The sequence below is a fragment of the Eulemur rufifrons genome, chromosome 7, assembly GCF_041146395.1.
Source record: "Eulemur rufifrons isolate Redbay chromosome 7, OSU_ERuf_1, whole genome shotgun sequence".
NCBI lineage: Eukaryota > Metazoa > Chordata > Mammalia > Primates > Lemuridae > Eulemur > Eulemur rufifrons.
The window spans coordinates 252,169,841-252,195,729 of record NC_090989.1 but is presented as its reverse complement, the minus strand read 5'-3'; the positions used below and the strand labels follow the sequence as shown (position 1 = coordinate 252,195,729).

At 39.9% G+C, this 25,889-nt stretch overlaps 1 protein-coding gene across 15 annotated transcripts in view; it reads right to left on the bottom strand.

Annotated features, from left to right (window-relative positions):
* The window catches only part of UNC13B (unc-13 homolog B), a 190,240-nt gene that overhangs the window by 58,360 nt on the left and 105,991 nt on the right, over positions 1-25,889 (bottom strand). For 12 of the 15 annotated variants that reach the window (XM_069476550.1, XM_069476548.1, XM_069476553.1 and 9 more), the window contains one exon: positions 24,808-24,898. In XM_069476550.1, the coding sequence (XP_069332651.1) occupies positions 24,808-24,898 (91 nt within the window). Of the gene's footprint in view, positions 1-662; positions 1,134-24,807; positions 24,902-25,889 lie in introns of those variants that run through there. The other 3 variants (XM_069476543.1, XM_069476544.1, XM_069476545.1) reach the window with 2 other exon arrangements.

The window sequence follows — 25,889 nt, the reverse complement described above, 5'->3', positions numbered from 1 at the left end:
TGTGCACATACTCAAGATGGAGAAAAACTCAAGAGGACTTTTCTTTATATGGTATATGCATACATGAGAGGGATGAATTAATACTCAGGTTAGAAGGACAGTATACACACTCTCTCCCTCACACTCATAGACAGGAAGGATGGAAAGGTTTTTGAATATACATAGAATACATACAAGAACAGAAAGGTTACTTGAGTACATGCATACACACATGAGATGAAGGGACAGATTTCTATATATGTATGCACAAGGAGTGAGAGATGGCTTTTGTATATTCATATAAGGTGAATGAAGAGCTGTCTATATTTATGCACATATAGGAGAATGGACAGGTTATTTATAAACACACGTTTCTCTCAAAGAGGAGAAAAAGATTACTTGTATATGAGTATGCACACAGAGAGTGGTTGGGTTATTTGTATACACACAGAAGAGTACCAAAGAGGAATGGATGGTCAGATTATCAACACAAAAACACATGCATGTGAAGATTCTACCCCAGTGCTGAATATGCTACTTTTCACTCATTACAATGACCCCCACCAGTAAGTTGGCTCAAGCAGTTATGTAATTAATGTAGCTGCTCCATATTCCACCCACAAATGCTTTGCTTTTGTCCCTGCTTGTCGTTCAGACTCTGTCATACACTCGATACCACTTACCTTGCTGCTGCAACCAAAATAAGGGTTAAGAAAATGAAAAGAAAAAACAAAACAAAACAAAACACATTAAAACACGAATTCTCAAGTTTTAGAATGCAAGTGCTGTCTTTAAGAGGAAATCCATCCAGGAGCACTCCTTGGTTTGACAGAGAAGCCACAGGATGAACTTTCTGAGCCACAGCACTGCTGCTTGCCCAACCGACAAACAGCCAAGCAGCTATTATTCTCAGTTGCACCCAGCTGGCTGGCTCTACAGCACAAAGTTGATGATAGGAACAATGCCCCGCTGAGAAATCCCCTCAGTGAAGCTGGGCAGGAGTCTTGCTGGCTGCAAATCTAGGAATCCAATCTGGTCCACACCTCTCTGTGGAGGGGGATTCTGACGACCAGCCTGCTGTAAGCAATAGCAGCCAAACTTCAAGTGGATGTGGAATTCTAACTCAATCGATTCCGATTCCGGGCTTTGAGACTGAGACAGAAAGCAGGGCAGCTCCTGCTCCTGCTGCTGCTCCTCCTCCTCTCCAGCTGCTTCCTGCCTGCAACCTCCCATAGGGCACCAGCCTTCCTCACACGTTCCTGGCGCACACACCCCCTTCCCAGCACACTCACGCACATACAACCCTCGCCAGCAAGCTCACCACACACCCTTGGTGAGTGTCTCTCCCTCTGGCTAAATATAGATCTTACTCTCTCCCCTCCCCCATTTCCTTCCTTCGTTCTCCCCCTCCTTTCTTCTCCCCTGCTTATCCACCTCTCATGTCTGGGCTACAGGATATAAAGAGACAGAAGACAGAGCCCTATACTTTGAGGAGATCCCAGTCTCAGAGGGAAGCCAGAACACAGCATTCTTGCTGTGGAGCTGCTGGAGCACAATATAAAGGGAGTCTTTCCTTTCTACTGAGGCAGGCTCTAGGTTGGTTGGTTTTTTATATGTATATAATCTGCTGCTGGCATTTGGAGAAGCTGAAGGACAGGTAAAGTGCCCAAGTGCAGTTAACATCAAAGAGCCATGTTCTTGGAATAGACATCTAGTCCAGTTCCTCCTGAACAGCCATTGCAAGAGAACCAACTGGAAAACAAGAACTCCCTTAGGCTGTGCCAAGGCAATGACTAGGGAGAAACGGGAATCTGGGTGAGCTGAGCTGGATCCTCTACTGCAGAAGTCTGGACCAAAGATGGTTTTAGAATCCAGAATTAGGAACTAAGTAATCTAAAGTGATACCATACTGACCAAAAAGCTGTTTAAGGTTCCAGGCCTTGTTTTCATAATCCCAAATTTTCCAACCCTTGTTTGCCAATAGGAGCCCCATCTCCCTGGAGACTTGAGAGTCAACTGACCCTCATGTGGCCCTAATTCCTAATAATTCAGCAATTCTAGTTAGGACTCATTGGGAAATTCAATGTCTTCATCTTCAGATAACACTCAAGTTATTCACTGTAACATAACGTCGAAACATAAACCAGGGACTCTTGAAGCTCTGAAGTACAAAATGCCAAATTCATGAAACATGACATCCCTTTCCACTCTGCAACCACAGGACAGGAAAAACATCACTTTATGAACCCAGTGGAGAAGCTCAGAATCCTTCTCAGTATAGAGCTTCCTATTCTATCTCCCCTGAGCCTGATCTAATGAGAAAAGGCCTTCCTCCTCCTTAGGCCAACAGTAAGTGGGCAAGTTTGATTCATCCAGCGTGCCCAAACCAGGCTCTCAAACCTTGCTACTTCTGCTGCCCTGCAACATTTCTAATGACAATCCACAACAGAGGATTAGCCCACGAATCAGGTAGTCAGTCTAGGGGGGCTATCCTAGGATCTGTCAACGCAGAACAGGCAGCCCTGTATGGTAGATAAAACAAGCCTATAAATTAAGAATGATTTTTCTGGCTTATCCACGATCCTGAGGAGAAAGGGTTGATTCTACAGCCAACACTTGTCTCCCTACTGCCTTCTTCCAATAACATTGCTTCCCCCTCAACCAAGGAAGAAAATTTAGATTCCAAGAAATGCTAAACAACCCATTTCTTAACCATCCACCTCATTATGCAGCCAACACTGATGGCAGAGCAAATACCTCCTAACCCAGTTGGGAGCTGGCTGGATGACAGAAGAGATAAAAGATGACAGCACAACTATAACCACATCTAAATACAGGGGAAAAAATAACTTGAAAACTGTCAAATTTCTGTGGAAGTCACAGCCAATTTACTGTGGTGTTTCCCATACTTCAGCCAGGAGAAAGAGGTAAAGGGTTTAAAACAAGAAATACAGGGAAGGCTGATTAAGTCAGAATTCCGTCTTCAACTCTGCAGCACCCATAAAGAGCCCAGAGTAGTAGCTGTCATCATCAGGCTTGGGTCTGGGCTTCCTAGGCTGAGGAGAAGCTCAAACTCACAAGACTGGGGAAGATCCCCAAGACCTGGCTGAGGCCTCCAGATGGCATTCCTCAGGCTAATAGGATCCTGTCTTGTCACCCAAACACATTCAGCCCATTTTTCTAAGCAGCTTGAGCTTTCCAGAAAAACAAAAGTTCAGACAGTAGAAGACATGTTTAACAAATGAGGCACAACAAATCTGCTATCTCTAGTTACAGTCTTCAAACTTCACGAGAGAGCTCATACAGCTTTGACCACAAATTACCTTTGTATCTTTCCACCTCCCCATGTTTCAGCAAAAGCAGGAGGAGAATCAGTGGGAAAGTGGTAAACAGTAGTCAGTGTAAATTCTGGTTTAAAAAAAAAAAAAAAGGCAGGGCTCCTTCTGCCACTGTTGCACAGGGCTCACAGAATGCTAAACATCATATGACCAAAGGACATGAGATCTCCTCAGTGGACTAGCCTTTAGGATAGGTGAGCACCTTCCATTTCGTGAGCCACGTGAGCAACAATGTAGCATCCTTGTCAGAGTGGGTCTGGCCCTTGGGAAGCCTGGGCAGGCTGAATGGAAGGGGTGCTTTTTAGAGGTAAGAAATAGCACAGCACCCACCTTAATTGGGAAGCTTCCTCAAAGCAGGGCTGCTCAAGAGCTAGCTAGGCAGAACTGGAAAAACAGATTGGGTTAAGAAGGGAAAGGCATTTATCCAGAAACTGTGAAATACTCTGAACATTCTCAAGGTCTGGTTCCCAATTTAAATCTTTGCAGGGATCTTCGCCTAGAGACAGATGAGTAAGATGGAAATTCAACATGAGACACTGACACTCACGCAGAGTTGTGGGAAGGTTCAGAGCTGCAGGAGCTCTAAAGGGGAGCTGAATGGGTGGGTTAGTCAGAAGACCACCTGGCGCACAAAATTCATTTTCAGCTAAGGCAACTGAGTGGTGTCACAGGGATACTGGAGGAGGGCCTCACCCATCACAATTCTTTCCCATCGTACAAACCAGCCTAAGTCTTCCTGAGGCTGGATACAACTGGTCTGGAAGCAAAGAACATGCCTGCTCCAAACTGGCCTGCCTTCTCAGGTGTCACTGCCAGAGACAGGCTGGGTCAGGACGAGCAGGTGTTGACCTTATCTTCCAACATAAAAAATCACAGACACAGGGTACAAAGGATAGGTGGGGACAATGCAGGAGTCAGCTTGTGACTATTTTCCTTTTCTACCACTAAGGAAAGCCAGAAGCAACATGAAGAGCTGACAAGTGGTCACACAGTTGGGATTTGTTTAATGAGGAAAATAGTTTGTTCTGATGGCTAAAAAAAGTCTTTTCTCCCCCTGTAGAATTATGCCCTCCCTAAACTACTGTGAGACTATATGCAGCAGAGAATGATGGGCAATGGGAGAGGATCCTGCTCCTTCCCTCAGCAGCATGCCACCCTAGGGAAGTGAGGAGCCTGGCAGAGATGTGCTGACTTTACTGATGTGCTAAGACATAGTTGCTTTGCCACCTAAATCGGACCTGACAAGCTGCAAGGCAGGCCCTAAGGAGTCACAAATTGCTGACAAATCTCAGTCCTACAATCAGGTCAAGCACCATCCCTCATTAGCAAAAACTTGAACATAAAGAGCTGATAAACTGCTCAGGACTGCCCTGCTAACCAGTTAGCTTTTCGGCCTGTACCTCTGAAGGGGGTGGCCCCATATCCATTTCAGGATCAAATGATTAAAACCTTGTAATCAAGCAACCTGTATGTCTATTGCCCTCTCACATAAATCTGGTCAAAAGTCACAGCTCCCAGATTTATGGCTGATGCAGGTCCTAAACTAGTATCTGTCTGTACATATCCCAGTCCAATCTACAGAGTGCACTGGCCCTACCTCAATCTCCATACCCAAAGGAAGACAAGGAGCCACGTGCCGAGGATTCTCTAAAGGGAATCCAAAGTTTGAAATGTTATGGAGAAGTGAACCTCTTGTACTAAAAGGTGACTAACTGACTTAATATTGATCAAATATCCCCTTCAGTTCTTTGTGGCTTGTTCTAAGACGTATCTTAGGGCAAACCGCAATCTGGAGAATTCTCTTGGCTTAGGACCACTTCTATAAATGTGTAGAAGTATGTCTCCAGCCAGCACACGAGTCTCAAGTGTCTTGAGACTCAATGAAGGGACTCCAAAGAGGTAGGTTTTTCCTACAAGATTCTCCATGTATTCAAAAATATCTGACATGAGGTATTGAGTTATAGGAAACTAGCTAATACATAAAAGGGAAGAGAAGGCTGAAGGGAGACCCATCCTTAGATGGGGATTTCTAACAGAGTAACAGGATGCATGGTGAGGAAAAAGGGAAGCACTCAGCTAGAGTCAGGAGAGAATGCTAGACTTAGCCTAGAAAGCAAGGAATGCTGAGAACAAGCCTAATGTTGGCATTGGCATTCATGTTTACAGCCCTAGGCTGCCAGCTCACCCATAATCCCATGCAGAGATGACTTCTCTACTCAGACACAGGATCCTTGGAAACCATAAATACTAACTCTTTACCCAGTGACCGAATCCCCTGCAAAACCCTTTGTCCCTTTTGCACATAGTCACCAAGTCTAACCTATTTTACCTTCTTACCTATCAAATGTCTCCTCTACAACCTTTAGTCCAGGCTTATTTCTCACCTGAACTATTGCAAAATATTCATCCTTCCCAGTCTTCCAGAACCACCTCCCTCTCACTCCTCCTTACCCTTGATCCATTATACACAATTTGCTAGGGAGATATTTCTAAGATATAAATAGATTTTTTCATTCATTTTCTTAAAATCCTTCATTGAGTGTGCCCAAGAAAAAGTCCAAGTTATTTAGCATATTATCAAAGTTCTCTCTTGACCTGTCTATGTCTAGAGGGATAGAATAGCTTCCCAGTACCCTAAGTTTGGTCAAACCAAACCCCTTGCACTCACTCACTGTGCCATTCTATCTTTTCTGTTTCCAGATGGTCCTGTCTAGAGTAAACATCAGACAGTAACGATCAGGATGGCAAGGAGGTAGAAACCTAATCAAGTGCTTTCGGAGAAAATATGACTCAGAGCCAGAACAGTAAAAACTACTCTTGTACCTATTATGGGCTGAATTGTCTGAATGTCTGTGTCCACCCCCCCCCCCAAATTCCTATGTTAAAATCCTAACTCCCAAGGTGATGATATTAGGAGGTGGGCCTTCTGGGAGGTAATTAGGTCATGAGGGCAGAGTCCTAACAAATGGGATTAGAGCCCTGACAAAACAGGTCCAAGGGAGCTCTTTCACCCCTTCCACCACATAAGGACACAGCAAGAAGATGCCACCTGTGAACCAGAATGCAAGCCCTCATCAGCCCTTCCCAGCCTGGAACTTCCCAGACTCTAGAACTATGAGAAATAAATGTCTGTTGTCTATAACTTACATAGTTTATGGTATCCTGTTATAGCAACCCAAACAGACATAGACAAATTGTGTTCCACCAAAATTCTTATGTTGAAGTCCTAATCCCTAGCAGCTCAGAATGTGACCTTATTTGGAGACAGAGTCTTTAAAGAAGCAAACATGTTAACATGAGGTCATTAAGGTGAGCCCTTATCCAGTGTGACATAAAAGGGGAAATGTGGACACAGACATACACACAGAGGGAAGACAATGTGAAGAAAAATAAGGAGAATATGGCCATCTATAAGCCAAAGAGAGGATTGCAACAGATCCTTCCCTGGCAGCCCTGAGAAGGAACTAGTCCTGCCAATACCTTGATTTCTTGATTTTAGACTTCTAGCTTCCAGAACTGTGAGACAAGAAATTTCTGTTGTTTAAACCACCCAGTCTGAGGTACTTTGTTATGGCAGCCCTAGCAAACTAATATAGTATCTTTCAAAATTGCTAATTCTACAAAAAAGTATTTTACAAAATAATAAATGAACACCTTTTAAGTACCTAGGTGTTGTACCAGGCATGAAGAAAAGATATGATCCTTGCCCTTAGGGAGTTCATAGCCTAACAGGGTGGGGCACTGTTATACCCTTGTTATATATTCTCAGGGGGAGGAGTGTTAGATTTCGTGCTTGGGTGACTGGTAGTGCCATTTACTGAGAAAGAACATATAGAAGAGGTGTTGGAGGAGAAAGAATAGATGATGAGTACAGTTTGAACACGTTGCATGAGGTGCCTATGAACATTCAGGTGACAGTATCTATAGGCAGCTGGATAATAAAATCTGGAGCTCATGAAGGAGGACTGAGGTAGAGACTGTAATTTGGGATATATCACTTACAGCTTAGGACATGGCTAAGATTATCTAGAGAAGAGAATGAAGTGGAAAACAGAGCTTGGGAACCATCAAGTTTTAAGGGGCAAGCAGAGAAAGAGAAATGCTATGAAGGAAACAAAGTTTCCTTTTGGAACTGTCAAAATAAGAAAGGACTTGGAGGGAAACATATCAAAAAAGCCAAGAAATAAGAGTGTTTTAGGAAGAAAGCAGTCAACAGTTTTTATCTCATCTGTCACGAAGAAATGCTCCAGGAGGTTAGTTTCCAATTAGAATGCCCTTCCTAACTTGTCATCTTTGGCTATTTATGTCTGAATGTCCTCAGATGTGGACTGAATAAACACATTTCCTTAGAATGCTTGAAGATGACAACCAGCAAAGGGAAGGAGAAGCCTCAGGAACAGGCTACAAGTTACCTCTTCCCTTTGGCTTCAAGAAGTCTTATTTCATGTACTAATACTGTATTTCAGGATGTGTGCCTCTTTTGGAATTGGTAGTAAATCTTGGCTGCACTGTCTACAGAATACAACATGCTACTTGCAAGGAGCTATGGATCTCCTTAATGACATATGCTTGTAAACACAGGAAGTAACATATCCTTTGATTTCCATCTTTATATGCTGTTATTTTTTGGACATTTCCAAGATACTTAATAACAATTGCTAACTAACATCCTCTGGGAATTCCTCTGACAAGAATTCTCTGACTATGCTAATCTAAAGGGCTTGCTCCCTACTTTAAAGTCCTATGGCAGCTATTTTCTGTTAAAAGTGTTAATCATTCTTTTTGCAATTAATTAATTATGGCCTTTTAATATTGTAAGCATTCATTTCATAAAACTTTGCCAAGTGTCGACTAAGTATCAGGAGCTATGCTAGGAACTGGTAATCAGTTCCTGACCTCAAGTGCAATCTAGCAAAGGAGTTAAAGTGTGCAAGGAAAATGCAAGTAGAAAGCAGAAGTAACAAGAAAATATGTGGCCAGGAATAGGATCTTTGAGGCCCTGAAATATGTTTTTCTACCTACATGTACTAGGCATATTACACAGAGAAGATGCCCCAGATGAAGTCTACTCTTAACACCTAAGACTTCAGACTCAAACGCCTACATGGCCTTTTAGCCTGATAAGCCAGGCTGGGCCCAAACCACTTCTTTAACAGAAAAATCAATTCAAAAGAAAGGTCAAGCAGTCTGCAACTTAACCCCTTGCCCCTGGGCCCATATTCGTGACATCTGAATTTCTCCTAGTGCAAGAGGAGATACAAAAACAATTATCAGAGGCGAAAGCAGTTTTTTCAAGCTGCCTTTTCACTCCTTTTCACAGCCCAACTGACAGAGCTCCTGCCTCCAGCATAAAAACCCAATTAGAAGTCCCTATTCTTTGGGCCTGGAGTGAGAGGGCAGCCTTCAGCAACTCCTAAAGGTTAGAGTGAGTGGCTAACATGTATCATAAGAGACACAGATAATATGCATGAGAATTTGAGAGACAAAAATATTTCTAGCTTTAGAAATGTGGCTTGGATGGGAATCAGGGAAGTCTCCATGAAGGGGGTGATACGTGGGCTTGATCCGAAGGATGAATAATATCTGGGTATGTGGGAACTAAAGAGAAGTAAGGGCATTCAAGGTAGAGGATATAGGATGAGTAATGATACAAAAGGGAGAAAAAGGAAGGTATGTTGTTAGAAGGGAAAGAAATTAACATTTACTGAATGGTAACATGCCAGGCCCTGCTCAACATGTATGATTTTATCAAACCCTTATCCATCTACTGAGGTTGGTATAATATCCAATCAGAGATGGGAAAACTAGGTTTCCAAAAGGCAAGGTGACTTTCCTAAGCCTAAGGTTACACAGGTAGTGAGTGGTGGAGCCATATATCAAACTTAGGCTCTGGCTGATTCCAAAGCCCAAATTCTTCAACTGCACCATGTAGCCTCTGGGTTGAAAAAGGTTAGAAAAGTAGATCGGGCCAAGTCATGGGAGGTCACAGATGCCAGGCTAAAAAGTTGAGACTATAATTTAACTACCTATGGAAAGAAAAATTAATGTTTTTTTGAGGAGAAACTTCCATTCATTTATTCACTTATGTATTTATTCACACACTCAACATCTGTAAAGAGCTTGCTGGGTGCCAGGCATTAGGGATATAAAGTTAGACATTGTCCCTATTCTGTATTGTAATGCTATTTTTCATTTAGCTCTTATTTAAACTTTTTATTAAATTATTATATACATATAGAAAAGTACACAAATCAAAAAGGCAGTTTTATATCAATGTAAACAGAATCTAGATCAAGAGACAATATCACCAGAACTCCAGAAGCCCCACCCCACCCACCACATCTAATCACTACCAATTCTATCCCCCACAGGTAATCACTATCTGGATGTCTGACACCACAGATTACTTTTGCCTGTTTTTGAGCTTCATATAAAAGGGATCATATGTCATACCTTCTTTCAAGAAATATATAATCTTGAAGGCAAATGCTCACATAATTCTAGGACAATATGATTAACATCAGAGTTAATTATATATGAACTACTATAGAAAGACAGAAAAATGAGGATCTAATTTTACCTGGGGAAAGGCTTCAAAGAATGTGACATCTAAGTTGAGCCCTGAGCTTAAATGGTAGCCATGACTAGTGCTCTGTTTCAGGAAGATAAATCTGGCAGTGATATATACAATGAATTCCAAGAAAAATAAATAAAAGCAAAGAAACCACTGGAAAGCTAATACTATAGCCTAAGCAATAAAAAGGACCTGAGCACAAGGGGAAACAGAGAAAAAGAGACTGATAAAAGAAACTGCAGAGAAAAAAAAAAAAAGGATCTGGCAAACGATCCAAGTGGGAGGCAAGAGTGAAGGAAGAATAAAAAGTGGCACCATGATTTTGAGTGGGTGACTAGCAGAATGACGGTGACTTTAACACAAATAGAGAACAAAGGAAGAGGAATAGACCCAAGAGGGAAGTTTTAAACATTGAGAAATTATGGTGAAAATAACGAGTAGATAACTAGACATGAAAGATAGAACCTAAGGGAAAAAAGAAGGTTTAGAAGTATAGATTGGGGAATATCTGCTCACAAAGACTAGTTGTAAGTCGAATGGCTGCCTAGCACAGAAGCTAGGACCACGCACAGTACCTGCCATACAATGGCTGCTCAATTAAAGATTCTTGATTAGAGGCTGAAGGGATGCAGATTTGAGATTAAAAGAGATGCCTGATGCCAGGTGTGGTAGCATGCACTTGCAGTCCCAGTTACTTGGGAGGCTGAGTCAGGAGGATCACTGGAGCCCAGGAGGTCGAGGCTGTAGTATGTGGTAATCATGCCTGTGAATAGCAACTGCACTCCAGCCTGGGCAACACAGTGAGACCCATCTTAAAAAAAAAAAAAAAGAAAGAAAGATGCGTGAGGGGAAGTCTGTATAGAAAGAAAAGACAGAGACAGAAGCTAGGCAAGGTGAGAAAGGAACGAAGAGAATCCTGAGAATCTAAGAATGATGGAAGACAAGAAAATAGGAAATTGTAAGAGGTAGGGAATTTAAAAAACATTATGAAATGCTGCAGAGAAAATGAGAATGAAGACTGAGGAAAAAGTGCCTGAGAGGAAGAATAGTACTTAAGTATTTAACTGTTAATTATTTCTATCTCCCCTCAGGCCTGTAAGCTCCTGCAAGATAGGAAAATGGCCTACAAATAGCCCCAATAGTATCCAGTGGTACCCACTTATTAGGGGCTTGATTTAAAATGGAATAATTATATTAGTTGCTTCCTTTTGGATAACTCTGGCAAAGGATTTTCTCTCACAGAGAAACAGAGTTCTTTCCCAGGCAGTACTGAATGTCCTCACTGATGGTCAAATTAGCAGCAGGGGTCAGAGGTGTGGTAGAGTGAGGAGTGCTGCTTTGCTTGTTATTTGGAAGCAAGTAATTTTGTACAGGAATCTCATTTACTCCACAAGAGTTAACTAAGTAACTCCCTTTATTGATATTATGCCCAGAAACTACCACCAGCTGGAGCTAAGGCCAGCTGCCAGTATCTGTTACCCTCCTTTAACTCTAGACAGGTTAATGATATCATGGCATCTCTTGGAGATTTTCTGATGTGTTCCTCAGAAACCAAAGCCAAGTCCACCCCTTCAAACAAGCTGCTTCAAATCCCAGTCCCAGGTGTAACATCCTATGATTCACAAGGCTCAGTCACAGCCTGGAGCCAGACCTAAGGTTTATAGAAGACCAAGAACTGATAAACATCCAGATACAGGCCATTAACATGTCCAGAGTATCTCAGGTGTGTGTGTTGGGGGTGGGGGGACCATGCATTGCTCCTGATGAGTGCATAGAAGCTGCTCTTTGAAGGTGTTTTCATAGTGCACATGAGGTCAGCCTTTGACTCCTCCCCTAGACTTTATAGGGCTAAGCACTCTATTGACTTCTTTCTCCAAGGTCCCAGAGAAGCACCAGTGTACTAGATAGTCTCATCTGAGTCATCCATACAGAAAATTACGCCAGGAATCCTGTTGCCACCAGGGAGACTGGGAGCCTGGATCCCTATAAAAGCCTAAAGTCCTATGACATTGGTTCTTGCCACGTTAGCCATCAGAAGCAGTTTCACTGGGTTCCCACTTAGTAGCAAAGACTCCAGCTATGGTCAACAACATCTTTGGCAGGTAATGCATCAGCCTCAAGCCTAGGCTAGGAAAGTCATGACAAAGCCCTAAAAACCAACAGTTCTGGGAAGTACCAGGAGGCTAGCTAGAGACTCTCAAGAAAATACTTGTATAGCTTTACACTCAAAAATGCATTTTTCTATTACCTCACCAAAACCCTGTGAGAGGGAATGGTTATTATCCCTGACTTTATAACTGAGGAGACTGAGAAATAGGAAATTAGAAATGATTTGCCCAAGTTCTCTCAGATTTAAAGGGTAAGCAAACGCAAGGACCCAGTTCTATTTCTATTCATCCCTAAATTTTGTTTGTAATAGGATAACAGTAAACTGACACAAAAGACACTGGATATCATGAATGGACTCAGCATATACCAGTCCGGAATCCACATTTCCCACCAACTGGACCTCAGGAAACAAAGACTCACCGGTGAGAAACACTGAAGCTTCTGTGCCACCTCCTTCGCCCTTCTGCCTTGGGAGGTATAATAGTTTGCTAGGGCTGCCAAAACAAAGTAGCATAAACTGGGCAGCTTAAACAACAGAAATTTATTTTCTCACAATGCTGGAGGCTGAAAATCTAAGATCAAGATGTCAACAGGGTTGGCTTCTTCTGAGGCCTCTCTCCTTAGCGTATAGATGGTCATCTTCTCTCTGTCTTCACATGGTCTTTCCTCTGTCTGTGCCCTCAACTCCTCCTCTTACAAGGGCTGCAGTCACAATGGATTAGAACCCACCCATATAACCTCAGTTTATATTAATTACCTGTTTAAAGGCCCTATCTCCAAATACTGTCATATTCTAAGATACTGGCGGTTAGGACTTCAACATATGAATTTTTGGGTGGGGGGTGGGGGCACAATTTAGCCCAAAAGAGGAGGAAAAGGTGAAATCAAGATCTCAGTGGCATCAGGAATTTAAAAGGCAGGGGAAGAAAGGGGATAATTCAGAACCAGAAGCCAAGCACTCTGCTGTCTTTCTTTCCTTTGTAGGGAGCCTTTGGAATGGAGTGGAAAGGACACCTCAGCTGATGACTTTGGAGAAAGAACTAGGCTAGTTTCAACTCTCATCCTTGATCCTGTCTGCTGCCTAACAGAACTAGAGCAGTGGAACAAAGTGAGTCCTCCTGGCAATTCTGCTATGTTCAGTGTGGATGGAGGTGGGAGTGGTGCAGGGACTTTGTTCATGTTTAAAAGATTAAAGCTAAATTCCTAAAGAAATCACTATTGTTATCTACTCAGCTTCATCTTTTGATTTTTTCTACCCAAGACTTTAGTTTTTACCAAAACAGTTAAATTCCAAAGTCTGAGCTAGATGTGTATATTAGAGAAACAGAAAAAGAGGGACTGAGACTATCAGGATGCAGCAGGAACTGGCAGCTCAAGAGCATGCCTTCATTACTGACCAACTGGGCAAGCTACTTCCACACCCTATAAAAACAGCTCCTCCTTATTGCTTCAGAGGCCCAGCTGGTGTTGCCAATTTTCCCAGAGATAGACAAGAGAAAGAGGAGAAAAGGGTTCCAAGTTAGAGCACAATTAAAGCAAAATGTGGCAAATTCAAGAGAGTTCCAAAGAACTTAAAAAGGAATAGGGCTTAAAAAGGAAAAGGAATAGGGAGGAAATATTTGCAAATTATGTTTAATAAGGAACTTCTAACCAAAATATATAAAGAACTCTTACAACGCAACAACAAAAAGACAAATAACCCAATTTAAAAATAGGGAATGGGTTTGAATAGACATTATGGTAGTTCCCCCTAATCCACCATTTCGCTTTCTGTGGTTTCAGTTACCCACAGTACAGAACAATAAGGTATTTTGAGAGAGGGACCACAATCACATACCTTTTATGACAGTATAGTGTTATAATTGTTCTATTATTGTTGTTGTTAATCTCTTACTATGCTAAAAGTTTATAAATTCAACTTTATCATACGTATGTATAGAAAAAAACAGTATATATTGGGTTTGGTACTATCTGTAGTTTTAGGCCTCCACTGTGGCCGGCATCTGGGAATGTATCCCCCCCTACCCGAATAAGAGGGAACTACTGTACTCCAGAGATATAAAAATGACCAATAAGCACATGAAAAGATACTCAACATCATTAGTCACTAGGGAAATGCAAGTCAAAACTACAAGATACCCGGGCATACCACTAAGATGGCTATAACAAAAAAGACAGTAAATGTTGGCAAAGATGGGTATAAAATGTTGATGGGAAAGTAAAATTATAGCACAATCACTTTAGAAAACAGTCTGGCAGTCTCTCAAAGTGTTAAACAAAGTAACCATATAACCCAGCAATTCCACTCCTAGGTGCATACCCAAAAAACACAAAAATTTATGTCTATATGAAAACATATACATGAATAGTCATAGCTGCATTATTCATAATAACCAAAAAGTGCTGCTGATACATGCTATAACATGGATGAATCTTAAAAACATTATGCTAAGTAAAAGAAGGCAGACATAATAGGCCACACATGGTAGGAATCTATTTATATGAAATGTCCAGACTAGAAAAATCTATAGAAACAGAAAGTAAATTAGTAGTGGCTAACGGAATAACTGCTTAATGGGGTGGGATTTCCTTTTGAGGTGATGGAAATGTTCTGGAATTAGGTAGTGGAATTGGTTGTAAAACCTAGTGAATATACTAAAAACCACTTAGTTATACCCTTTAAACTGGTGAATTTTATGTTATGTGAATTATATCTCAATAAAAAATATTTGTTAATTAAAAAAAAAAGGAAGACTTCTTTCTCAAGCCACTGAGGGGAAGTGGTGTAAAAGCAAGACTGGATGAGAAAGCTGAAAGTGTACAAGGCCTGGTATCTTTGTCCCCATTTCACTTAGAATAGCAAAAGGAAGTGGAAGCAAGCTCTGTATGAGGAGAGGGAGGAACTATGGATAGCTGGTAAAAGATGAAATTTGGAAATTTTTTTTTTTAATTTTCAACCAAAGTGAGCATGGGCAAGTACAGCCATGACCTGTCCTTTTCTAGAGATTTTTTAGGCAGGAAAACTGACCTTATTCCTCTTCACAATTTAACTGCCCAGAATGCAAAAGGATACGCTTCCCTACTCTACATGCTTTTCATTCATCTTGTCAACAGATTTTTTTTTTTTTTTTTTTTTGGAGACAGAGTGTCACTCTGTTGCCCAGGCTAGAGTGCCATGGCGTCAGCCTACCTCACAGCAACCTCAAACTCCTGGGCTCAAGCGATCCTCCTGCCTCAGCCTCCCGAGTAGCTGGGACTACAGGCATGTGCCATCATGCCCGGCTAATTTTTTCTATATATATCTTTAGCTGTCCATATAATTTCTTTCTATTTTTAGTAGAGACGGGGTCTTGCTCTTGCTCAGGCTGATCTTGAACTCCTGAGCTCAAACAATCCGCCCGCCTCGGCCTCCCAGAATGCTAGGATTACAGGCATGAGCCACCGCGCCCGGCCAACAGATATTTATGGAGTGCCTTTTATGTGCACAACAGGAAAGCTACCTCATCTTCTCTCTCTTTAAAGATAAGTGAAACTCCTGTTCCTAATTCTACATCACAGAAGAAATTATTTTGCTTTCTTTTATCTCTCAAGAGCCTAATCACATCTATTGGGTTCAGGGTTGATTTGCAGAGCATGGGAACAAAATACAAGACATAAAACAGGTTTTAGAGTGAGCAGTGATGCCTTTGGTTGGGACAATTTGAATTGGAGATGCTGATGGGACAAGTAAGTGTCCAAGAAGTAGTTAGAAATATAGGTCTAGAGTCTGGGCTAGATTAAGAGAGCAGCCCACATATAGGTGGTAGGTGACATAATGAAACAGATTTCATAGGAAGAATGTATACAGCTATACAAAAAGAGGAACCCCATAAAGACCAACATTTATGAAATGAGCAAAGAGAGAAATCAGAAAACGGAGAGTGAAGAGATCAAAGAGGAGGAAAGCTGGGGATGGTTTCTTAAATGTCAAAACAGGAGGGAATATTCAGGAGTGTCAAATACTGCAGAGAGATCCAATAAGATAAAGACTGAAAAGCAACCACTAAATTAGATAGCTAGGAGCTCACTGATGACCTTCACAAACATAGTTTTAATAAAATGACAACGAAATCTCTGACACAGACTTTTCTCAAGTGTATTCCTTGGAAAACTAGTCCTGTAGGATGCTTCTCCAAAAGAGAGTTTCATGGTCAAATAGATTTGCAATAATGCTGTACATATTATCCACTCTTAAAGAATTAGAGTAAGCCTAAGAATATTCAAGTTTCTGAAAAGACCTAAGATAAGGCAATCTGTTGGTGTTACACTCTATTGAACTGTTTCCCAAATTTCTTTGACCAGGGAATCCTTTATCATATGATGATACCTATTAACAACTCCAAAAATTGGAGTCCTATGGAACACACTTTGGAAAACAGAGTTCTAAGATTATAGTGGCAGAAATAAGTGTTTAAAAGATAGGCTCTGAAATTAAATAGATCTAGATTTGAATCCTGGTTCTAAATCTTACTAGCTGGGTGACCCTGGACAAGTTTCTATCTTTCTAAACACTCAGTTTCTTAATCTATAAAATGGGCCAATAACATAAGCCTAATTCACAGAATTATTGTTGGGAATTCATTGGGTAATGCATGTAAAGAGACACAGTAGTTAATTCAATAAATGAGGTTATCATAAAGGTAATAATTATTATTATAGCAATAGTTGAGATTAAAACAAAAACTGTGATGTAGATAATAAAGTTTTCAATTAACGAATGGGGAATTATGAGAAAGTTGTAATGTAATTGCAACAAGGAAAGTGGGTATAGAAATGGGTTAAGTGAGGATCTAGTAATGGCTCGCAAGTGGCAAAGGGAGCCAGAGAAAACCAAGCCCCACTCCTGGTGGCAAAAACTGTGGATAGCAGAGATCTTGAAGTATTCAGGCTATGCACAGAATTTGTATTCCAACAATATTAGAAAGAATCTAAAGATCCATCAACAGGGGACAGAGTACATAAATTATAATACATCCACAGAAAGAAATACTTTGTAGCTATTTAAAAAACAATAGCTCTATTTATACTAACAGAAAAACTATGTAGTTATTAATAGAGTGGTAGCTCTATTTATACTAATAAGGAAAAAAATCTCCAAGATATAGCGATAAATGAAAAAAGCAAGGTAAAGGACAGTGTATGTAATATACCCATACAAGCTTTGGTGCACACACATGCTTGCAAATGCAGGGATTATCTCTGGACTGAGTTACAAGACACAGGTACTGGGCTGGGCATGGTGGCTCACACCTGTAATCCTAGCACTCTGGGAGGCCAAGGCAGGAGGATCGCTCGAGGTTAGGAGTTTGAGACCAGCCTGAGCAAGAGCAAGACCCTGTCTCTACTAAAAAAAATAGAAAGAAATTAGCCAGACAACTAAAAATATATGGAAAAGATTAGCTGGGCATGGTGGTATATGCCTGTAGTCCCAGCTACTCGGGATGCTGAGGCAGTAGGATTGCTTGAGCCCAGGAGTGTGAGGTTGCTGTGAACTAGGCTGATGCCACAGCACTCTAGCCCAGACAACAGAGCGAGACTCTGTCACACACACACACACACACACACACAAAAAAAAGAACCACAGGTATCAGTGAGTTGGGGGAAGGGGTTTGGAGGCAGAGAATCTGAAGTAGGGAATCTTTGTATTATACATAATCTTTTTGTTTAATTTTATATTTTTACATTTATTACTTATTCAAAAGATTCTTTTTTTTTAAGTATTAGAATAGCAATAGTTAGGTAGAGGGATGAAAGCTTGTGGGGAAAAAGGAGGGATCAGAAACTGGTGGTCTCCAAGAGGGCAAAGAGTTGAAGTGGTAGAAGTTAAGACAGGCAGCCCTGATCAGAGAAAATCCTGGAGTCAAGATTACGCAAAGAGTGCTTTCCTGGTGCAACCAAGTCTAAGAGGTGGGGCCCTCTCCTGAGCCTTGTCGTTTTTCCCCAAGGAACCTGTTTTTTAGGGCTTTAATTAAAGGACAAGAAGGAAGTCTCTTCCCTTGGAAGGGAGTCACAGCACTGGTTTGTCCTCTTGTCTTAGTGACCATTCCTGAGAAAATCTTTCAGGCTGACCAGCTATAATCCTGCATCTCTTGTGACTGCTCCATTTAAACACAGGCCTTCTAATGTATTTGCTTGGTTCTATCCCTGCTTACCAGGACTCTCCTCCTTCAGCTCTCTTCAACAACCCAAGAGCAAACCAAGAGCTCCTGCCAAACCCTCCTTATGGCCTGTCTCCATGCCTTCTCCTGTACTGTCCCTTCCACCTGGAACACCCGCCCACCTGCTGCCACCGCAGTCTCCGTTTCTAGAGCTAAAAGTCTCACCTCCTCCCCCAGATTTTTCTGCAGTTAAGCCAAATAAGGTACAGATTCATACCCATTCCCACCCACACTACCAACATTACTGCCTCATCAGCATTAGCAATGTCATCAGAAACATTTATTAAGTATATATGGCCAGGTACTCAGCCAGCCCAGAGGAGACATACAGATGACTCTATATGATCTCTTCCCTCAAGTGGCTGATAATATTATAGGAATAGCATAGGTATAGCTAGGAACCTCTGATAGTTTCTCAAAGTCTATTTAGTGAAATATCTGCTAAAGAAGTATAAATGACCTATAAACTTATAGGAACTATTCAAATCACAAAGAAATGCAAATTAAAACATTCTTCTGTCAAATTGGCAAATATTTTCTAAAATGGTAATACTCAATGTTGATACAGCATATTCCAATAGTAGAAGTACAAATTGGAAAAACTTTTCTGAAAATAAATCTAGAAATTTGTCAGAAGTCTTTAAAAAGAATAAACCCTTCAATTCAGTAATTTATTTGAATCTGTTTTGAGAAAACTAAAGAAATATAGAAATGAAAATAAGTTTATGCATAATGATGCTCATAGCATTATTTTAATACTAAAAAAATAAGACGAATCATTATTATACAGTTAACATCTGCATGATGGAATATTATTAATCTATTAATCATTAAATCATGTTTTAAAAATATTTAATAACCCAGAATAAGACCACATAAACTAAGGGAGAAAATAAAATCCACATATATTATGATCCAAATTCAGTAAATTTATGTTCATGTATATAAAAATTATATAAGAAAACAGCTAATGTAATAGTTAATATTTTGCTGTTATTGGTTTTACATTCTGGGCCTTGGGAAAAATAAAAATAGAATTAACTAGAAGATAAAGAAGCACATGAAGACTGTACAGGCTGATGGGAATTTCTGGCTGGTTAGGCATCCATAAAAGGTTGGCCAAACACTCTTTGCCAGGTTCTGCACTGGCCTCTAGAATACCAGCCTTGAAAAGCACAGTCTTGGCATTAAAGAATTTTACAAGTACACAGAAAAGACAGACACATCAGTAAACAAGTAACTCCATTACATCATGGTGAATGTCAAAATAGAAAAACTATGCATAGAGTCTGGAAACTTTCCCCCAAAACTGATACCTGATTGGGTTTTTTTTTTTTTTTGAGATAGAGTCTCACTCTGTTGCCCGGGCTAGAGTGAGTGCCGTGGTGTCAGTCTGGCTCACAGCAACCTCAAACTCCTGGGCTTAAGTGATCCTACTGCCTCAACCTCCCGAGTAGCTGGGACTACAGGCATGCGCCACCATGCCCGGCTAATTTTTTGTATATATATATTTTAGTTGTCCATATAATTTCTTTCTATTTTTAGTAGAGACGGGGTCTCACTCTTGCTCAGGCTGGTCTCGAACTCCTGACCTCGAGCGATCCACCCGCCTCGGCCTCCCAGAGTGCTAGGATTACAGGCGTGAGCCACCGTGCCTGGCCCTGATTGGGTTTTAAAAGATATAAATGAGAAGTTGGCTAAGTGAATTAAGAGAAAGAGTATTTCAGGCATGGGAAATAGCAAATACAAAGTCCAGATTTCTGAAAAATAAATAATTCTGTAAGCTAGAAATGTCTCCTAAACAAGGTAGCAAAGAGTTAAAGCTAGAAAGGCATGTAGCATCTACATCAGTGCTTTACAAACTATTTTTTGTTAAGAACCTGATTTTTTATTCCCAATATGTCACAGACTATTTGTGGTCTATACCCTGTTCAATGAGATGAGGCCATCGACCATGTGCTTGATGTCATGGCAATTCAAACTGCCTCTAAATGGTAACTTTTAATTTCAGACTTATTTTATTAAAGACTAGAAACAAACAGTTCCTGGACTCAGCTGGTCCGTGAACCACAATTTTAGTAACAATGAGCTAGATTGTAAAGGTTTTATTGTATCATGAAGGTGATATAGAGCCACAGAAATGTATTTTTTTTCTGATTTCTTTTTTTAAAATCATAGCTTTAATTTAATTTTGTAGATAATTTATAAGCCTAAGAGAAGGGTACTAGTCTCCCCATTTTCTGGATTAGGAAAATGTGGCTGATTAAGCTTAAAAATTTTTCTCACAATGATATAATGAGAAAAACTATTGGCAACTTATATCACAGGCAAAGAGAATTTCCCTAAAACATAAAAAGCCCTTGGGAATTAGTAAGAAAAACACCGACAGCTCAGTAGAAAATGGGTAAAACTTATGAATAGACAGTTCACAGAAAAATAATTACTAATAACCTTTACATACAGTATATGAAAATATGCTCAACTTTACTAAGAAATGCAAACTTAAACTATGAAGACACTATTGCCTAGCAGACCAGCGAAAGTACAAAAGTTTGACATGTCATTCTATTGGTGGGTAGGAAAGAAAAAAGCACTCTCATGCTAGGAGTATAAACTGGTACACTCCCTATGGAAGGCATATACTTTTTGAGGTAGTCATTAAAGCCATTGACAAATATCTCTCTCTGGATCTTTTGAGATATATATACATACTGCTCCTATTTAAGTTGGGTATGGTTATATGATTTGATTTAGCCAGGGAAACATGAGCAAAAGTGATGTATGTAACTTCTGGGCAGAATTTTTAAAAGCCAGAGTGCAATTTGTATGTTCTCTTTCACTTGTTATCTTTTCTTTCCCTTTCCCATTGTAACTAGCAAGGGTTGCTCCATCAGCCTAGATTATAGAGAGAAAACAACTTAATGCAGAATTCCTTGACATGTGGCAGGACACGCAACACGGGCAAGAAACAAATCTTTGTTATTTCAAGCCACTGACAAATGGAGGGTGATTTGGCAATATTTATCAAAATTATAAATGCATAAAATGACATATGTACAAGGTCACTCATTTGCAACATGGTTAGACTGAGAAGGAAACAACCAAATGAACATCAGAGGACTAGTTAAATATTTGCAGTACATTTGTTCACAGAATACCATGTAGCTATAAAAAATGAAGAATTCTCTTAGATTTGATATAGAAGGATCTCCAAGTAAAAAATCAAAATATTCTCAGTGTGTATAAAAACAGGTAAGGGAGAGTCAGAATATATATTCATATTTGCTTGTACTTGCATTAAAAATTTCTAGAATTATAAATAAGAAACTAATGAGAAAGATTATCTTGGGAATAGGGTGAAGGGGTGACAAGGCCGAACTTCCAATTACTGGGGGTTGGGGGGAATCCTTGATGCTGCACTTAACTTCTTTTTCTCTTATAACCTAAACTAATCTGTCAGCAAATCTCATCTTAAGTATAAATGGTGCACTACCCTCTTTAAACTCTGGCTTATCTTTCTCTTCTTGGCCACTTCTAACCAGCTGCCAATTACTTTATCTGTTAAGAATATCTTTAGTTTTGTTCTCTTAAGTAGCAATGGTTCTTAGTTACTCCTAGATAAGCCATGCCTTTCTCTCTCATTCCAAGCTTTGGCAACTGTTTTCAGCTATTCTTTTTAAGAGACTCTGAATTACTGCTTAAAAAGAAAAACATAATTTAAACTGTGTCTGCTCCATTATATTCTTATTTGTCTCATTCAGAGCTCTCCTTTTACATGGAGAAGGTTAGTTATTTTATACTTTCCTCTACAGTAAGAATTACAAGACCCTTACATCTGAAAAAGTAGAAATGAAAACTTAATAAGTATTATGAAACTGACTCCATAAATGTTCACTTCAAACGTTTACTTCATGTCAGTGTAGATCAAGACTCCCAACATTTGTAAGCAGCCTGATCAATAGAAATTTGTTTTTAGCATACACCTCTCAATATATATTTATTCATTTAAAAATTTATACACACTTACAATGGTATTAATATATTAATTATATTACAAAATTAAAATGTGAAAGGCATTAAAAAATTTTAGAAAGTTTATTAATCAAAAATTTTGCTGTGACTAAAAATATTAGCAGTAGTAAATTTTTTTAGTGAAAGCAATCTGATATAATATGCCTAATTATTTTCTAAATCTTATTTTAGTATTCTGTTATAGAATGACTTGAAGGTCTGATTCCACATTCAATTATTCTAATACATGGTTTTCACAGCTACCATATCTGAAAAAGATCCTGATACATCAATCAATGAAGGAACTGCAATTGGTTCCTACGTGTCTGTTATTCACAGATTCTGTTGAACTTTGGCTAGTAATTTTTCATCTTCTCTGATGTCAGTTGTTCTTGCAAAATACTCAGAAATATTTTTATATTTTTAACAAATAAGTTCAAAACTCACTGAAATTCTTCATTAGAAAGATTTTTAATATGCTAATAGTCTCTTTATAAGATGTTAGCATTCAGTTATGAGTTTTTATCAATAACACTTGCTGTTTCTGATAAAAGAACACACACCCATACAAATGGAAACATTTTTCAAACATTTGTGTTCAAAATACTTTCTCTAAAGCAGGCACCTTTTTAATAATTATTAAAACATTATTGGCTCAAGCCTGTAATCGTAGCACTTTGGAAGGCCAGGAGTTCAAGACCAGCTTGAGCAAAAATGAGACTCTGTCTCTACAAAAAAATAGAAAAACTAGCTGGGCATCATGGTGCACAACTGTAGTTCCAGCTACTCAGGACACTGAGGCAGGAGGATCGCTTGAGCCTAGGAGTTTGAGGTTGCAGTGAGCTATTGATCATGCCACTGCACTATAGCCTGGGCAACAGTGAGATCCTGTCTCAAAAAACAAACCAAAAAACCCCCCCAAAACCCATTATCTTCTCCCCAAATGGTCAAACTAACGGTGCTTGTATGAAGTTAGAACAATTTGAGTATCAAAATAAATGACAGTAATGGATTACAACTCATGTAAGAAATTAGGAAGTCTATACTGACATAAATAAATCAACGGGGGAAAAGGCAAATCTCTACTTTACACTAGAATGTCAACTAATTAATGTAGAAAGGATAGCGGAAACAGAAAGTTATCAGTTGTGGTAGATTCAGAGAGAAGTCTTCAGTGGATACTTAACTGGCAGGTAGATATTTGATGAGTAACAAGATATCAGCATGGTCTCAGTATTGCACCATAAAGCACTTAACGATTACAAAGGGGAAAATGGTGGAGTGGAGAAACCTGGCCAATACAGATTTAACCAAGTGACTTAACAACCTTTCCTAGTGGTAGGAAAGGGTGACATCATGTACTTTCTGATGTGATGCACTGAAAAAAGCACAGCATCGTTTTTGTGTAATTTCTGCCAAGAAAGCATGGCCTGAGTATGGACACAAGGAAACACTGAATGGACCTGAATTAAAGAACATACTACAAGATGAAAGGCCTATATCATTTAAAATTGTCCAGGAATTGTTCCAGACTGAAGGAGGCTAAAGCGAGATGACTACTAATGTAACGAGATGACTACTAATGTAACATGTCATCCTGAATTGGATCCAGGATTACAAATGAAAAAGAGACATTGTAGGGACAATTAAGCCAAATACACTTGAGGTCTTGAAGGTAGTGTTGTTTGTTGTTGTTTTCTGTATTTGGATAGTTATATTGTAACTTATAGGAGAGTAGCCTTGTTTTTTAGGGAAATACAAACAGGAGTATTTAGGAGTGACAGGAATACCATGTCTTCAACTTTCTCTCAAATGGATCAGAAAGACTGATTATAAGGGAGAGAGGGTGACAAAGCAAATGTGAAATATCAACAATTGTAGCATCTGGGTAAGGGAATATGGTAGTTCTTTATATTACTGTTTTTGCAACTTTTCCTTAAGTTTGAAATTACTTCAAAATAAATTATGTTTTAAAGTGTGTTCACACATGTAAGCATGCTTGAATTTTTAATATCTGCCAGGTATTATACTGCTAGCAGAAATTGTCATCATTGAAAAATGTACCTTCTGCCTGAAGACTGACTACCTACTAATACACAGATAAAGATATTTCAAACTTCTAACATTGAAAATGAAAAATACTTTTGTGTTTTCTTTTTTCACATTGTTTCAGATCTTAATGTGTTCATGCTTTGGGCCTTAAACTAGGGAATCCCAAAGAAATTTTTGTAAACTCTAGCCCCATAGAGATCAACCAGTCATACTTGAACTGGCTAGGTAAGGGAGACAACAACCAATCTAAGGAGGCCTTGAAATAGTCTCTTGCACTAAGCTTAAACTAAAATGGCTTCAGAGACAGTACTACTTGAAAATAAGCATCTATCTTTACCTTCAGGCTTTCAACCCACCATTTGATTTCCATTAATCAGCATAAAAGAAAACCAAGGCCACCTCCCATCTCTTAAAGCTCTGGCTTGTCATGCATTCCCAGAATCATACTGTAAGAAGATGACTAATCACTGACTGCTTCTCCAGCACCATATGTCTCCCAATATCAAAGAAAAAACTGTCCCAACCAGTACTAGAACAGATTTCCTACCTCCTGCAACTGGAGTCGAACCTTGGTAACTGCTCGGATCCAGTGTGCTCTGGCTTGGGTACACGGCGAAGAGGCATTCTCCTCAGGAAAACTTCTAACAAAAAAAGAGAAGGTTTCTTAAAAATAACCAAGGCCACAAGGTGACAGTGCTCAAGGCAAGACTGCCAAATATCTAAAATAAAATGATTTATACTCATGGCCACACTTGTTTAGTGACTCAGGCCACTAAAACAGCATAGTACTGAATACCCAATGTGAAAACAATTTCTCTCTAAAATGATAACTCCTTTTAGCTGTTCATCTGTTCCCTCTGTTCCTTCTTTTTTTCATTTACCCAATGAGGCAGCTCACTGGGACAGTCTGGGATCAGTACACTAGAAGGCATGGCAGGGGTCCTGAAACAATGTCTAGCGTAGAAATTATGCAGAGAGGTGTGGAATAAGCCTTTTCACCCCTCTCACTGTACCTCTCAAGACCACCAGCTCCCCTGGGGGTTCTGCATAGCACCTTAGGGTAGAATTTTGTTCTTGCAAACCCTTCCTGCACCATTAAGTATTTTCAAAGCCTTTTTCCTGCCAAGATCTTGTTCCTTGGGCTGCCTTAGGAACACCTTCAGTGAAATACACAATAAATATAACAAAGTACCTTTGAGATAGAAACATTACCCTGTATTAGAACAAGTCATCATCCAGGTTCTTAACTGGAATAGTGGTTATTCTTGGTAATAATGTTTCTCCTTCCCCCCTTTAGGGCCTACAACCAATGCAGCAGATAATTGTCCACCATTTAGACATGTAAAATAATATGGTAGGCTCTGATGCCATCTGGGTCAATTGTCCTAAAACATTTGTGGGCACCTCTGGCCAAGGTAGAATTGGGCTTTACTCGCACAGCTAGGACCTGAGAAAACACAACTGGTAGAGAAGGACAAGTACTCATGTTGGGCACTTCTGCTTCGGTACCAAGAGCTCTGCCCTGACAAGAGGACTGCCAAGTGTAAGGGCCACAGACAGCCACAGCCAGTCTTTCAGTGGGTCATCAACCCAGTGAGAAAGCTGGTCCACAGCTCAGGCTCCTGGATG